Source organism: Genypterus blacodes, unplaced genomic scaffold (assembly GCF_046128005.1).
Source record: "Genypterus blacodes isolate CSIRO-AG114 ecotype Tasmania unplaced genomic scaffold, CSIRO-AGI_Gbla_v1 ptg000299l_1, whole genome shotgun sequence".
NCBI lineage: Eukaryota > Metazoa > Chordata > Actinopteri > Ophidiiformes > Ophidiidae > Genypterus > Genypterus blacodes.
Window position 1 is genome coordinate 285,001 of NW_027467090.1, and position 17,500 is coordinate 302,500.

Here is a 17,500-nt window from a genome sequence, read left to right on the forward strand (position 1 = left end):
GTGTGTGTGTGTGTGTGTGTGTGTGTGACAGTGAGAAAACAAACGATAGAAAGAGGAATAAGTGGAAGGATGAATAAGAATAGAGAGCCGTTCCCTTATATGTGCTTTAGTTCCCTTATATGTGCTCTAGTTCCCTTATATGTGCTTTAGTTCCCTTATATGTGCTCTAGTTCCCTTATATGTGCTCTAGTTCCCTTATATGTGCTTTAGTTCCCTTATATGTGCTTTAGTTCCCTTATATGTGCTCTAGTTCCCTTATATGTGCTTTAGTTCCCTTATATGTGCTCTAGTTCCCTTATATGTGCTTTAGTTCCCTTATATGTCCTGGGTTAAGTGTGGAGCCTCGCAGGTGAAGAATGAAAGGCGCTCATCCTTTCTGTCTCCTGAACAGATTCTTGGCTGGTCTTGCTCCTTCAGACATCCAGATGTGGAAGTTCCCAAAGAGATCTGAGGGATCGGAGGTGATGCAGTGCAAGAATGCACGAGTGTGTATGCAGTTAGTCTGCCTTCAACCACACACACATGGAGCTGAGCTGCAGGCTGCACTTAAGTTAAGTTAAGTAAAGTGGTGATGAATATGCTCCTCCTCCTCCTCCTCCTCCCCCTCCTCTTCTGAAAGACCACATCTGGTCCTGGGCACATGAATCCTTCCTGATCAGAGGCGTCCTGGCCGGCCTGACTTGTTCCCAGTGGATCCCACAGTCTGGTCTGTGATGGGTTCTCATCCCAGCTCTTTACCTCCCAGGCAGACGCAGCACGGCGGCGTAGCGTCTGATTTTAGTTTCAATAACTCCAAACATGCTGGAGGTCCAGAGTGATGATGGATGCTGATCATGTACTCAACATACAGAACCTGTTTGTTTCGTTTCTGCACCGCCTTCTTACAGCAGCAGGCAGAGATTCAATAAGGGAACACAGAATCCATCTAGATCTTTAAAAATTCATGCTTTCATTTCTGAATAATATATACAATATAATGTAATGTAATGTAATATAATACATCATTCTTCTCACTCCCTGAGAGGGAAAGTCTCAAGTTTTCAGCTGACAGCACTTTCAGATTTCATGGGTATAAAATGTGATGTGAATTCAAATGTGATGTAAACATTTATAAAGGAGAAATATGAAACTTACACACACACACACACACACACACACACACACACACACACACACACACACACACACAGACACACACACACACACACACACACACACACAGAGACACACACACACACACACACACACACACACACACACACACACACACGGGCTTAGAACTGAAGCAAACGTTCTATTCAAAGTCTTCAAATCTAATCTCCACCTTGACGCGTCCTTCCTGTGTCCCATTAAATCATTTATGCTTTTGTGTGTGTGTGTGTGTGTGTGTGTGTGTGCATTAGTACCACGTTGCCGCTGTTCCAGGCTCCTGATGTGTGTCTGATCGCAGAACCACACCGGTGCAAATAACATCCATGAAGGCGAGACCAAGACCGAGACTGTGACACACACACACACACACACACACACACACACACACACACACACACACACACACACACATGCACGGCCATGTACCAAACTGCAGCGGTGACATTCAGGAGGCTTTTGTTCTGGAGGGCTGGACTGTAAAGCAGATGCAGACTGTGATGCAGCACATAGGCAGCATGGACACTCTAACACACTCTAACACTCTCACACACTCTCACACACTCTCACACTGTCACACTGATCTCATCTGCTCTGTGGACGTTGGAGTTTTGTGGTGGCTGAAAACTCAAACTGCGTCAGGGTCGTATTCCAAAACCTTGCTCTCTGGTTGCTCTCTGGTTGCTCTCTGGTTGCTCTCTGGTTGCTCTCTGTGTTATGAATGAAAATGTCATTAAACATCCTGCAGCTTATTATAAATCAATCATCCGATACGCCCGGTTATTACAAAACCGTCTACATCACAGTGAAACATGGTAATAATGCGCACACACACACACACACACACACACACACACACACACACACAAACACACACACACACACACACAGCAAATGAAGTGTCCACTCCACTCGGGCTCAGCTTCGGTGCAATCTGCCAGCACTTCCCCATGATTGTGCGGCTGCAGCTGATACCGACTGAGGGACAAATGAGCGTTCAGGCCAAATGGACCTGTGGGTAATTATTGTGCTGCAACAGGTCCATGCAGGGGATAATGGCCCAATTATCCAGGCCAAATGGAGAGCAGGTAAGAACCAGAGCTGAGGTAAGAGACGGTTAGGATCTCAGCATGTGTGTGACGTCAACCAGGAAGATGAGAGAGAACCTGCAACCTTCACTTCATATTCATGAGGCAGGAGCTTTTATCTGAGTCTACACACTCCTGAGCAAGCCTGGCATCTCTTTGGAGGAGAGGTTGCCAGGTTGAAAGACAAAATGAAGGCTCCCCCCGTCGCCCCACACTGGGAGGAGTGTGTGAAACATCAACATCCAAACAGAGAGAGAGAGAGAGAGAAAGAGAGAGAGTCTCTCCTCCCGAGCAGACAGACACGATTTAACGCCTCCAACAACAAGCATGCAGGTATTATTCATGGCAAGGCCGCTGGTTTTGATTGCGTTCCATTATTCATGTGTTTGTGTGTTTGAGCCCCCCCCCCCCCCTCCCCTCCCCCCCTGTGGAGTTTGTGTAATTACGAGGCAGCTGAAGCACAAATCTGAACATTTGAATCCTAATGTGAGCGGCTGAGGCACTGGGAGCTTTTTAACTCCGGCTCAATGCCAAACTCAAGGTATGTTTCCTTTTTCTGTTGTTCCGGGCTTCACAAAAACAAATCTACAGACGGCAAACACAGGATTGATTCCCCTGCTGGGCCAAAGAAAACAAGTGTTGATGTGAAAGTGAGGCGTGTGTGTAAAGCTGAGACAAACAGAGAGGCAGAAACACGCAGAGTGAGTGTTTGCTTCCTCTTCCAGATGACGGCTCCTAACACGTTTCTCCACTCGCTCTCTAAATTGCGCCCTGGTGAAGTGTGGCAGAGCGGCGTGGCACGCTGGAAATTCTCATCTCCTCCTGTGCCAATCATCATAATACAATTTCCGCTGACAAATTAAGTCCAATTTGCAGAGACAATTAAAGTTGCTAAAGTCAGAGGCGGCGTCTTGTGCCTCCTCCTCCTCCTCGCTCGCTTCCCTTTAAGGAAACCGAAAGGGATTTGTCATACGAGCCCCCGGCACGGTGCATCTACGGGAGGGGAGGAGCGGGGCCGGGGATATTGTGAGGAATAGTCACCTGAGGGGGTCGGGATTGGATCCAAAATTGGCGGTTTGGAGGTGCGAAGGGTCACGGCGAGGTCAAAGGAACCGGACAATCAAGAAGCTTCCAATAGCGTAGCAACTGTCCGTCACCCTGCACTCTGAAGCTCATTAACTCCACACAAAGGAGCCGGGGTAGCAGCAGTGTGTGTGAGGATCTGTGTGTGTGTGTGTGTGTGTGAGGAAGAGTGATAAAGGCAGAATGGAAAGCTGACAATGAAAGGCAACTGTTTGGGACTGATAAAGAGAGAAGCACGATCAATAACAGTCAGGACTAGAGGTGTGGAATGATCCTAGTCAGATTAAGCAAAGTCATTACACACACACACACACACACACACACACACACACACACACACACACACTGAGGAGGAAGCTCAGCCTGGAGAAGCAGAAGAACTCCTCAAGTGTTTTCTCTAAAGACGTATTGGAGGCAAATCAGCTCCAAAGTCCAACACACACACACACACACACACATGCGTTAAAAGCTGGATTTTGTGTGAACGTTCTTCCCTTTTCCTGTTTTCTCTTCCCTCTTTGACTTTGAAGGATGAATGAATCAAACCGCGTCGGGATCTTGTAAAGGAATTAGCCAGGCCGACTTTGAGCGCAGCCCTCAGTCGCCCGCCGCAGCTCCACAGGCGGCGAGTGGAGAGCCAAATAAAGAGGAAGAGGAAGTCCTACCTGCTCCTCCTCATGCAAACTAAGTCCCTGCTCGCCTCACAACCCGAGGGGAGAATTCACTTCTTCTCTTTTTACTGGACTTAATGCATTAAATATGACCAAAGAGCCGAGTAGAGACGGAGAGACGAAGACCATCTGCATTCAAACGAGGCAGCAGAGACTCGACTGTGTCTCAGCTGATCCACGCCACCAAAGGGATTACAGAGGAGCGACGTCCCAGCATCTCACCTGAGATCCTCACTGACGGCTACACGGTTTGGAACTGTTAACTCCTCTCTCTCTCTCTCTCCTCTCTCTCTCTCTCTCTCTCTCTGGGCTCCTGGTCTGTGATGCTGGGAGGACACAGAGAGACGGAGACAGTGACAGAGACAGTGACAGACTTACTGACAGATGAAACAAGCACACACACACACACACACACTCATCTGGGAACACTGCCGCCTCCACCGATGGCCACACACACACACACACACTCTTATCGTTGCCACAGAACGTTCCCGGCGTGGCACAGAAAGTTCTTCAAAAGGAGCCGCGGGCAGAAAAAAGTTTCAAGCTCGTCTTTTATCCAAAATAATCAGAATTTTGTCTAGAATTCGGACTAAAATGGGCTTTTTGGAGTTCTCCTGTCGCCAAATGTGGTAAAAATGCTAAACCCAAACGGAGGATGTGTCAGAGTCTCTCCTGGCAATCTTTCAATAACTTGTCTTGCAGGTAGAAGTCAACGCAGCCGGCTGAGTCTGACTCACGCTGGCAGGAAAATCCATAGAAATTCCAGGTGCTTGAACGCCTCTTAAGTGGCGTTTATTGGGCCTTTTGTTCCTGCTTTCAGAGGCGTTGTGCTCCTGCAGACGTGTGATATTTATCAAACAGGCCCGGCAGCTGGGAGGCACAGCGGCTCCGTCCTCCACGGCAACGACTCACATCGGATTAGCCGGGCTTCTCTCTCCTAAATACTTACTTAAAGGGTTCGGGGAGGATTTAAAAGTGCAGGATGAAGGCTGGAGTCCTATTCTGTCTGCCAGCACTCCAACAGGCCCTTCATCATCCTCATCCTCATCACCATCTTGACTTGTGCACGTCTGCGTTCGGACAGCGACTGATCAGAGCGCTCAGTGGAGATCTCCTTCATGTGTCCTCTAAGAAGGCAGCAGGAAGAACAAAGATATCTTTCAAAACAATGACAAAGATAACAAACAATGGCCGTCCATCCGAATCACACGACAAAGCAACGGATCAGAACCCCCGGCAGAGCTCAGGCTTGATTGCAGCGTGTTGGAGAGGCACATCTGGACCTCATCTGGACCTCTGTGTGAGCGTTACACACACACTTCTGAAGTGAGTGGATGAAAGTTTTGGTTCCGTCGCTACAGAAGTCGACAGAAAGGTTTGTTGTTGGGACAAACGGCTCAGTCTGGCAAGGAAATAGATTGAAACTGGATGTAAGAGAGCTGAGCCGTTACACACAACACTTACAACACATTAAGACTTCCATTGTTCAGCTAATCACGTGGCAATGTGGTAATTATGTGGCAGCTAATCAATACTTAAGCATAGAAACTATTGGCTTGCATGTTTCCACTTACAGGCCAAGTCAGCTGATTGGTGATCCAATTGACTGCATCTTACAACTTTAATGCATGACTTTAAGCTATGAATGATGTGCAGCACATCCAGTGTTCAGGATCAGGAAGAGCAGTGAGCGTGTAAACATACAGAGTGACATCATTCTTTGATCGGCGCCAGCATAGCTGCGAAGAATGGAATCGATATCAGAGATACGAGCTCCGGCACAGAAGACAGGGAGGATCTTTGTTATTCGCTGAATTCGCCGCCTGTGAGTGACAAGCAATCTAATCTAACAGCTCTCAACACTCCGAGGGAACCTGCCTGAACTCTGACCCCGGAGGAAATGGTTGGTAGATGAGTATCAGTCAGTGAGGCTGATGGGATCCCCCTGAGCTCCAGTCAGGCAGAGTCCCTGTGGGCAGAGGCAGGGACTCGGCCTGACCTTGGCCGACGAGCGAGCGTCTCTCCATTCTTCTTATTTTTTCTAAGGCGAGGGATCGTTGGCGTCCTGATTTACGGCGACCGCGCGTGGCGGCGAATCAGAGCCGACGGCAACAACATCAAAGAAACGGGGACAAACTACGCTGGCTTGGACAAATCAATACAGCTTTACACGTCCAGGATTTAAAGTGAATCCTCTATTTTAGGTAAAGGCTTTTCAGGTGGTTGACTGAGTGCGTTTGTTCCCCCGGTGTGGCTTCTGGGTCGTGTGAGGAAACCGCACAAACAAGCGCACCTGCCAGACATTCATGCTTTTATTCTTGTTCAGTCGCCTCGCCGCTAAAACCCGGTCCGACCTGAGCGCTGGCCGGGTATGAAAGCGCCGCAGGGTTATCGTTCATTCACAGACACACACACACACACACACACACACACACACACACACACACACACACACACACACACACACACAGACACAGAGACACACACACGCAGGCAGGCAGGCAGGTTTGTGTTTTCATTCATGATTTCTGCGGTGCGTTTCTTTGGAGGTAATGACAGAGTTTTGGCAGAAAGCATGAAATGTGTGAAGGAGCAGCAGCAGCAGGTCGGGTTTGCATGTTGCATGAGCAGCTGTCGTCACATTACTGCGCCCAGATCAACGTCGGGAAGGAGCTGACTTCTCCCCGTGTGTGTGTGTGCGTGTGTGTGTGTGTGTGATCAGGCCAGAGACCCCCTCATGCATTCCAAACACACCTTACACCATAAAAGGTATGAGAGTTTTCAGTCTCTCTGCCTCTCTGTGTTTCTCCATCAGGACACGATGATCTGAGCTGATCCCCTTTAAATGATCTGCCAAGTATTAAACCTGATTGATCGGGCCGTGATACTTTAAGACCCGTATCACTCTGCCATCTCCCTTATTGATGCGGAGGGTTTCTCCCTGAAAGTGGGGGGGTTTTACTCAAGTCTCACTTGTTTGCCAGATTGTTGTGAGGGACAGGAAGGCTGCCAGGAGAGAGGGAGAGGAAGGAGAGGAAGGGGAGGAAGGTCTGAAGTGATATCATGTGAGGGAAACAAGTTACTGAACAATGAGGGGAAATACAAAACTACAAACTATGTGATCCAAATTCAATAAAAATGTAATAACTTCATTTGAATTCAGAGTTTAACATCCCTGGGTAATAAAATGAAAATTGCAATGGGCTGAGACACACACACACACACACACACACACACACACACACACACACACACACACACACACACACACACACACACACACACACACACACACACACACACACACACACAGCCAGATGTCCACACAGCTGACTTTGTGTCTGTGGACTCTGGATCAAAGTCTTCTTTCCCTTCATATTCGATACAATCTTAAGTCAGACTAATGTTGATGTTCATCTCTGTGGGCTCCAGGTGAGCTGACCTACTTCAGAGGAACTAAAGAATCAAGGGCTAAAGGAAAATCATAAATCATTACAGCCAAAAAAACATTTCTCCCACTATCCTGACTTCTTTGGGAGAACAGATAATTCCTCTTGGCTGGAGATTGGGTCATTTCCCGATGGCCTGGTCTCACCTAGGAGTGAGCCAATTTTCCCATTTCAATCATGAATAGCTGCACCTGTCTGCTCTGACATGTGTGTGAGACAGATCAGTGTGCGAAGAACCCAGGATCTTGAGGGACGGCTGCTGGGCCGTGGCGTCTCTTTCCTCTTTCCTCTCGCCTCTTTTAGCCTCATTGAGTAATTGGCTTTCTCTGTCTGCTGGCATGAAGTTGTGCAATCTATATGGTAATGCAGAGGGGCGGGGCGAGGCTTGTTTACTGGAAGACAGTTACTCTTAGAAAATTAAAGTTGAAATGAGAGAGGGGGAGAGGTTCTGCCCTCTGACAGGAGAGAAGACACGAGTCAAAGCTGAGAAACCCGTCCAGAGAGGAGCGGTGACACAGAGATGTGACACAAGGAGAAATATACACCAGACGCAATTTAAAAGCCGTATAGATATCAGGAAAATATCCTGTTTTACGTTTGCAGTCAACGATGATTGAAGGCTGGAATGTGAGAGGAGCAGGAAGATGTTCAGGCAGATTTGGTGGTTCACACACACACACACACACACACACACACACACACACACACACACACACACACACACACACACACCTCTTACTGGAGTCTAAAAGAGGACATCAAGGGAACCAATATCTCGACCTTGCTGGAGCACTAATGTGCACCCTGGGTGAAAACAAAGAAGCCAAATTCTGAAATAGAAAATTCTGTACAAAAACAATAACATATCCTGTTTAAAGTCTTTGGACTTCAGTTTAAGAATGTATCTCTCTTTGTAAGAACAGAATCATTACAAATCATTTGTAACTCAGTCTGTGTGAAGATAAACAGGAGGTGATGTTGATATTAAAGCTCCTCTCTGGCAAAAACTATTTCTTTTATTTTGTTTGATTCCTGACTTGTTGGTGCCGTCACATCGGGGAGCGATGGAGACTCGGTTCAGACGCTTCCATTTTGGATCCAAGGGACAGTTTTGGCCGAGACATCTGAGTCGGCTCAATCAGTCGATCAGTAAGAATCTGTCTGTGGGTTTGAGTGGAATGAGGAGACGTGTGTGAGGTGTGTGAGAGAGAAAGGAGAGGTTTAGGGGCGTGGAGCAGTCAGAATAACACCGACGCCTCCAGGCTTCTTACTAATACTCATCTCTCCATGTCTGTGTAGTTTGCCAGTTCTTCCCTGAAATCTATTGAATAATGAAGCAGCTCAGGATCCTTTGGAGAGATCATCTGACTCACTCATCCTTCACTTCCACCTGAGCTTCATCCTAACATCACAGAGTGGAGAAGTAAAGACGGAGCTGTGACCTTCTGGCTGCTTTGGACTTCAAAGTTTTTGAATGATTTGACTACATTTAAATGTTTTTGTCCTCTGAAGGACTCTGTTTGGTCACGGGAATATAAAACCATATAAAGATGAAGTCCTCAGCTGATGTATGAAATAGGAAATGGAAGGCTTTTGCATTTAAAGCTTTTTGGAGCGGCGAGCTTCAGTTAAACATGTTATAAATATACATGTTATCCTCAGCTGACACGCACCTGTCTGTGTCCCGTCCTTCCTTCTCCTCCTCTTCACACAGGGCTGCTCTCACACACTGATGCTGCACCGATGCACCAATAGGCCAGTCGGTAATTTCTTCATATTGCAAAAACCATCAGAAGTCAATAGTAAGGTTTGGTTGTAAAGAGCTTTTACTTCAGGGTGATTGCATTGATTATGGGTTAACTCCAGGTGCCAAGGATGAGATTGATGAAGAGGATATACTGATGAGAGATCACCAGCTGAATGGGCAAGTGAGGAGGAGGAGGAGGAGAGAAGGGAATGTAGTGCAGCAGAACATAGCCACAGATGAGAGAGGAGGAGAGTGTGTGAATGTAAAGAAGCTCCAGCTGGGGTCAAAGACTAATGGATCAGACTGATGAGGGCAAAGTCATTGATGAACTCTTAAGGGGGCAGCAGAGTGTCTGATGGAGGGCGAGTTTAGGAGCAGAGCCCAGAGTGTGGGACGGTCACGGCTCAGATGTGACGCCTGGTCTGGGCGATAAACAACAAACCTCATCTAATCTAAATAACATCGATGTGATCACAGCTGATGAGGGATGGATTTGCTGATATGCAGAATGAGATTGATTCTATGTACAACGTTAACTCTAAACTAAAGAAGGGGGCGGGGCTCAGCGTGTCACCGTGTGCTGCTTATCACCACACTGGACTGGTTGTTAAGCTAATCTATGCATGGGTAGGTATCCAGTGTCCAACATCCATCAGTTCTTCTTCATGGCAGGACTAAACCTTTATCCTCTCACTGTCTCATGAACCTCTAACCCAATAAAGTATCAAAGAATAAAACTCCATCTCCTGCCTCATTGTCCATGCATGACCAAGAGAGAGAACGCCTTCATCCGTGTCGTCCCCAGCAGGCAGGCTTCACCTGTTCCTCTGACAGCTCAGCGGCTCTGAGAAGAAGAAGAGGTGGAATAAAGAGAGAGAGTTTAGGAAAAGAGTGCACGCATGAGTAACAGACCCCTGCAAACTCATAATGTCAAGAAGATAACCGGGCCTAACGGCACCGTCCATCAAACTCCTCTGACAACGATGGCTGCTTCCTGTAAGGGAGTCACAACTGCCAGGCGAGGAAGAGGAGGAGGAGAGACAATTACAGAAGGTTTCCACAGACAGCAGACTACTTTTGATGTGAGGGAAAGTGTCCTAGTCTGAAAGACGGCAGTGAGAACAGAACAATGGAGTCGGGCCCCGTGTTTGAATGAAACCACAGCTTCTCTCGCCACCTTCCCTCCCTCCTGTCACCTTTTATTGATTTACATCTCATGATACATTTACTTGATGTGTTTGAGTGCAGAGGCAACATCGCCGAGACAACAAGTAATGGAGGTGATGTGAGGAATGATCCCTCTCTCTCACACACACACACACACACACACACACGTATGTAATCACTCCAGCATGCCCTCTCTGCATAGACAGCTGTTCTGTGCCCACCTTACAGCAGCCACATGTATAATTGCAAGCTTTCCTCCCGTAGGCCGTCCATACAGCACGACATCATCATGTTTATGAAGAACACAGAGCTGAGGGGTCGGGATGATGAATCTATAGCTCATTGATTTCCCAGGGAAAGCAATGCGCAGGACGGCAAGATCCATTAGTTATGATTGCTTCTGTGCCAAAGGGTCACATGGCTTTATAAGATCTTTGTGTCACTGACAGAGCCGCTGGCCTTCAGTAACACGTCTGTAACAGCACACCTGATCCTCAGGAACATAGAGTCACAGAAGCCTTCAAAGCTCTGTGGAAACCTGAGGGAAGGAACAATCTAACACAGAAACATATTAATGTCTGTAAAGATACAAAGAAGCTGTAAAGTGAAGCATTGTTGCTGTACCACAACACCACTGTCTTCTTCAGGTTTGAAGGTCAACACACACTCCTCATCCCTTCTACATCAACAGAGGACTCGTCTGCAGGCGAACCTCCACACAGAAGTGTTGCCGTGCTGCTTTATTACGATTCCTACTCTGAGTAAACTCGCCCGCTGAGTGATGCAGCACAGCTCAAACCACAGTCTGAGCTTCTGGGCTCAGGATTACGCAACCACTGAATGAGAAGTCCATGAAGAGGAGAGAGGAAGCCTGGCAGCCAGGAGCCAACATCCATCATGCCCACCATAGCTTTTCATCCAGCGGATATAGCAATTATCTACTGAACGTTTATTTAGATTGGGTTGTTTGTGGGGAAATGGATTCCTCTCATTTTACATAAACCAAACCGATTGGTGGAAAGCTTCTGCTAAATTTCCCCACGACATTCAGGCTAACGCAAGGATCTGTGCTGATAGAGACGGCAGGATCGATGTTATGAAGGTATGATGGGGTTTCATACACACTAGGAGAGGATTCATTTTCAAATGAAATGAGTTTTGGTTTGTGGAAGGGTTTCCCATTCCCTGAGCTTTGTATACAGGTTGATATGGCAACCTACTCACAGGGTTACTGCAGTGTGTGGAGCTGGAAGCTATCATGTGTGCCTGTGAGGAAATCGATCCGGCTGTGTGAGGCGACTGTGTGTGAGGAGGCGGGAACAGAAGCAGACGGCTCAATGCACAGCTGCTCCTGCATCTCAGACCCAGGTTGAACATGAGACAGTACGGTTACAACAACATGGAGGATCAGGAACATCCCATTGGAAGCACAGCAGAAATGGAACTAAGTGAATCAGCACCTGTGTCAACTTAGAAGAGACTTGATTTGTGACTGTGGGAGGAAACATTACATCACAGGATATTCTCTGCTAAATCTCATTAGTGAGCTCTTTCAGAAAACAACCAAGGCCTTTCCTTTCTCCTGAGCATCTTTAAACAGTTCCTAACGTCATCTCTGCTATTCTTCAGCGCTAAAAGCAACACGGCGCCGCGTCATTACCCGACTACCTGCGTCTGTGCTCGACCTTCACAGATCTGCGGTTGGCACGTCGCCGAGACCCTGAGAGTTTAACCAACCAGGACACGGCGAGGCAGTGAAATGAGTCACGGGCCAGGAGAAGCCCAGAGGAGCTCCTGAGCTCTGTGAGAGACAGGCATCCATCACACCGCTAAGCCCCAGGATCCATTTCCACAGGCGGAAATATTGACCTGAGGAGCGGCGAGCGGGCCGGCTCTGTAATGTGAAGGCAACAACCGGGTTAGGGAGAGGGAGAGGAGAGGAGGAAGAGGAGGAGGAACCCGGGAAAGAGGAAGACAATAAGACAAGGGACTGCTGGAGAAGAGAAAAGGAGTGTGAGAGGGAGAGACGCTGGAGGGAGAGTGTTTATCTCCGTGTCACTCGAGGGGGGAGAGAGAGAGAGAGAGAGAGAGAGAGAGAGAGAGAGAGAGAGAGAGAGAGAGAGAGAGAGAGAGAGAGAGAGAGAGAGAGAGCGAGCAAGAGAGAGAGAGAGAGAGAGAGAGAAATGGCTCCATCCAGCAAACAGAAACAAATCCAGCATGCAGAGCCACGGAACAAAATCTGTGACATCGCTTTATTCAAACATTTGGACTTTTTATTTCAGCACTTAGAAGATAAGAATGTAGAAAAATGGATCCTGTAAACATCACCGCACACAGAAAACTGATTACATGAGCACACACACACACACACAGACACACACACAGACACACACACACACACACACACACACACACTGATGTAGGAGCCATAGATCTCTCAGCTTTCATCCCAGTTGATCCTCATATTGCTTACGGAAACAGTCTCCCACAGGAAAGAATTCCCAGCAACGTTCCTGGTACATTTTCCACACGTAGGATTCCTGGAAAAAGTCCAGAACAAAATCAGGAATGTTGTCATGACAAAGGGCCTAATTGGACGGCGAACTGATTGGGTGACGCGGCGTGGTGCAGCGTGATGATGCGAGGCGGCGGCGGCTCAGGTTGATACATAACACACACTTTATCACACACACACACACACACACACACACACACACACACACACGTTATCTGGGGACGAGTTCCTCCAATCTGTCGCAGTTTTTACAACTTGCATCAAAAACGTCTCAGGCTGATAAATTTGCGATATTTTCCCTCCCTTTCCTCCAATCAATCAGAGCCGTGATGCGTTTCTGGCGGCTCGGAGATAAAAAAGCCTGCGAGCTGAATGTTGTAATATGAAACCAATTAGACTTCTTCTTCTCTGGTGACATCTCTGAGGAAGATTACATGGAAATGGCAGCGAGAAGAGAGAAAATACATCATTCTCCTAATTGACGTATCGTGTGCGTGAGTCCTGACCCTACGGCGCCTGCATCTGTATGTTAATGTGCAGCTTTAACACGGCATGGGAGGGGAAAGAAGCAGAGAACAAGAGAAGCTTCACACCTGGATCTTTATTTTTATGAGCGACTTCAATTAGCAGAATCTGATTTCCACTCTATTCTTTTTTTTTAACTGCTTATTATTTTACAACATGCGTGCCGTGATTGAAATGTGGCTTTCGGGGCTCATTGTGCATTTTAGTTTGAAAGGTTACATTACGTTGGGTTCATTTGAAGATGAAGATGAAGATGAAATGAGTAATAAAGCATTAAAGCTGTGAAAGAGTCGCAGCAGGTGGAGAGAAGTTTGGAGAGAAGAACCGGAGGAATTGTTTAAGTGCTGTCAGAGCCATGTGTGTGTGTGTGTGTGTGTGTTGTTGGACGCGTACCTGCCCCGTGTGTTCCGTCTCATCCTTGTTAATGAGGTACATGAGGAAGAATCTGAGGACGCAGCAGCAGAGGAGTTTAATTAGTGGAGTTCACACTTCCGCTGAATGTTTTGGGTGAAATTGTGGCAGAAATGAACCCTGGGGAGAGAGAAGAGAGGAGAGAGGAGAGAGGAGAGAGGAGAGAGAAGAAAGGAGAGAGAAGAAAGAAGAGAGGAGAGAGGAGAGAGGAGAGAGAAGAGAGGAGAGAAGAGAGGAGAGAGAAGAAAGGAGAGAGAAGAAAGGAGAGAGAAGAGAGGAGAGAGGAGAGAGGAGAGAGAAGAAAGGAGAGAGGAGAGAGAAGAGAGGAGAGAGAAGAGAGGAGAGAGAAGAAAGGAGAGAGGAGAGAGAAGAGAGGAGAGAGAAGAGAGGAGAGAGAAGAGAGGAGAGAGGAGAGAGAAGAGAGGAGAGAGAAGAGAGAGAAGAAAGGAGAGAGAAGAGAGGAGAGAGAAGAGAGGAGAGAGAAGAGAGGAGAGAGAAGAGAGGAGAGAGGAGAGAGAAGAGAGGAGAGAGAAGAAAGGAGAGAGAAGAGAGGAGAGAGAAGAGAGGAGAGAGAAGAGAGAAGAAAGGAGAGGAGAGAGGAGAGAGAAGAAAGGAGAGAGAACAGAGGAGAGAGAAGAGAGGAGAGAGAAGAGAGGAGAGAGGAGAGAGAAGAGAGGAGAGAGGAGAGAGAAGAAAGGAGAGGAGAGAGTAGAGAGAAGAGAGGAGAGAGAAGAAAGGAGAGAGAAGAGAGGAGAGAGAAGAGGGGAGGGAGAAGAGAGAGGAGAGGAGAGAGAAGAGACGAGAGAAGAGACGAGAGAAGAAAGGAGAGAGGAGAGAGGAGAGAAAAGAGAGGAGAGAGAAGAGGAGAGAGGAGAGAGAAGAAAGGAGAGAGGAGAAAAGAGAGAGGAGAGAGGAGAGAGAAGAGAGGAGAGAGGAGAGAGAAGAGAGGAGAGAGGAGAGAGGAGAGAGAAGAGAGGAGAGAGGAGAGAGAAGAGAGGAGAGAGGAGAGAGGAGAGAGCTGCTCACAGGTAGTTGGCCAGGTTGTGCTCCTGCAGAGTGTGAGTCTCGAAGCCGTGAGGGACTTTGTCAAAGTATTCACTCCCTATGCCACAGATGAAGCATTTGGTCTGCAAAAGAGAGAGAGAGAGAGAGAGAGAGACAGAGAAAGAGAGACAGAGGGAGAGAGAAAGAGAGACAGAGGGAGAGAGAGACAAATCACAGAATGGGTCTGGACATGTTGCCAAAGAGAAGTAAACAGTGTTGACGCTCCATGTTCTCTACAAGAGCTCCTTGACCCTTTGTTCACACTTGAGGAGGCTTGGAGGAGGTATGGAATGTGCTGACCATGGATGATCTCCTGCTGAAGAACATATTGATAGATTGACATGAGCTCAGCAGAGAAGTTGTGTTTGCACAGATAAACTGGAGGGGTCATGTCAGTCATGAAGTAAGGAGTCTTTGTGTTTACATCAGAAATAGTGAGAAACGAAAGAGGCTCACAAACAAACACACTGTATGTTGCCATCTGTGTCCGACGGGGGGCGACTAGAGACTGAACCTGAGGTCTCTCCTGTCCTGGAGTGAGGATGAGCCCCCCCCCCCCCACACACACACACACACACATTCTCTGCTTTTAAGTGGTAAAGGAAACACCCCGTGAAGATTTAAGGATGAAAATCTTTAATCTTTGAGAGATGAGGTCAGATCACTGACAGTGTGAGGTGTGTGTGTGTGTGTGTGTGTGTCTGCTCCAGCCTGTGTGACCGCCTGCTCTGTGTCGTGACTCATTCCACCTGAAACACGTGGGGTCTAATCTAAATGACCTCCAGGCTGAGGTTAGATGATTCTGTTGTCTCTCTGGATCTCTCCTGATCCCTCCTTCCTTTGACTCTTATGTCCTAACGCCTCTTTACCTTCTGTCTAATTATGGGATGGCGCAAATTCAGAAATTACAACCAAGGTAAATAGATGAGAGAGCAGAACTGTACTCTGAGACACCATGAGACACAGGAGACACACATCTACACACATCTACACACATCTACACACCTCATCTGTTCCTCCTCTCTGGATAGAAATTGGGAATCTTGTCCGTCTCTCACATTCAGTGCATAAAATGATATCATGTCACAACTTGTATAGTACAGTCTGGAGTAAGAGAGCCTCCTGGGGGACGTCTCTCCTCCTCCTCCTCCTCCTCCTCCTCCCTCTGGCTGAGACCTGATCCACTTCCTGCCACACTCTCTGAGCATCTCGTCTCCTTGTGTCGCTGCGTCTGAGGCACAAATTGATATTTAAGGATGGAACGATCCGTGCATGTAAGGCTGTCACTCTCACTCATAAGCCTCAACTCTGGATTGTGTGAATGATCCGTCCTGTTATGTCGCCGTCGTCTCTTCCCCGTCGTTTTCACTCACGCTGCAGCCTTCTGTCCTCTTAAACGCACGGCCTCTGTCTCGTGTCCTGCGTTTATTCTCTACTTATTATCTCTCCACACTGTAATCGTGTAGGCGAGGCGGTCGTGTGTGTGTGTGTGTGTGTGTGTGTGTGTCGGCAAAACAAACCAGCCCTAAACCGCAAAGTGTCGGTGTCTTGACAGCACATTGGATCAAAACGGCGTTCGTGTCCTCCATCTTTGCTTATTGACCGTTTCAATGATGTTATAGTGGTTTATTTTTCGCCCCATTAAACCGACTCTACTTACTGCCCAGTCATTATCCAGGGCACAGAGATAATGGCATCCTCTCATTAACGACAAATGGTGCCGCCGTTTCCCACGACAACAACCTCCGCCAACCTCTGAATCTCTGCTTCATCACACACAGAGACACACACACACACACACACACAGAGAGACACACACACACACACACACACACACACACACGCGCACACACACACGCACACACACACACACACACGCACACACACTAATGAACAGCCGCTCCTCCAGCCAACATAAACACGTAATGTTAGGCGAACTCTAATCGCCGTGTGTTTCTGTGGCGTGGCTGAAGATGGAGCCTCTGTTTTGGAGTCGTTGTTGTTGTTTTTATCTTGAGTTTGTGTTGTTGTGTGTGTGTGTGAGAGAGAGAGAGAGAGAGAGAGAGAAGAGTTTCAGACCTCACCTCCATATCCTCCTTCACCTGCTCCTGCTGGTCACGCAGCTCCCCGAAGGCATCGATGATCAAGCCTGGAAGAGAAGGCACAAGAGCGTGTGTTTGTGTGTGTGTGTGAGTGTGTGTGTGTGTGTCGGCACGCACCACTGTTCTTGTGTTTTGATTGACAGATGTCAGAGAAAATAAGGGATTCAAAGGGATGAAGAGATATTTCTGTGTTTCCCTCACATTCATAATTCAACAATCCAACCAGGCAGACTGAGAGACAGCTGTGTGTCTGTGTGCTGCGTGTGTTTGTGTCTCGTGTGTGTGTGTTAAACAACATGGATTTTCCCGTTCATGCATGTATGCATCGCCTCACCTTGGATGATGGCCAGGAGAATAACGATCACAAAGAAGAAGAAGGTGATGTCGAAAACCATCCGCTCCACCTCAAACTCGTCTCCCGCCGGATCCTCGATCTCATCGCCGATCCCCCCGCCGGCACGGACCCCCACATACATGTGGAACATGTAGCACTGCAACAAAGACAGCAGCACATTTACATTTATTCCATTTCACCGCCTGTGACAG

General features: G+C 47.7%; 1 protein-coding gene across 1 annotated transcript in view; it reads right to left on the minus strand.

Moving 5' to 3' along the window:
• Positions 1–12,690: 12,690 nt before the first annotated feature.
• Positions 12,691–17,500, minus strand: part of ryr2b (ryanodine receptor 2b (cardiac)) — a 49,108-nt gene continuing 44,298 nt past the window's right edge. The window contains exons 100-104 of the mRNA XM_076137205.1: positions 17,289–17,445; positions 16,937–17,001; positions 14,835–14,935; positions 13,791–13,842; positions 12,691–12,897 (exon numbers count right to left, since the gene is read on the minus strand). Coding sequence (XP_075993320.1) covers positions 12,802–12,897; positions 13,791–13,842; positions 14,835–14,935; positions 16,937–17,001; positions 17,289–17,445 — 471 coding nt within the window. The 3' untranslated portion in view covers positions 12,691–12,801. The remainder of the gene's footprint in view (positions 12,898–13,790; positions 13,843–14,834; positions 14,936–16,936; positions 17,002–17,288; positions 17,446–17,500) is intronic.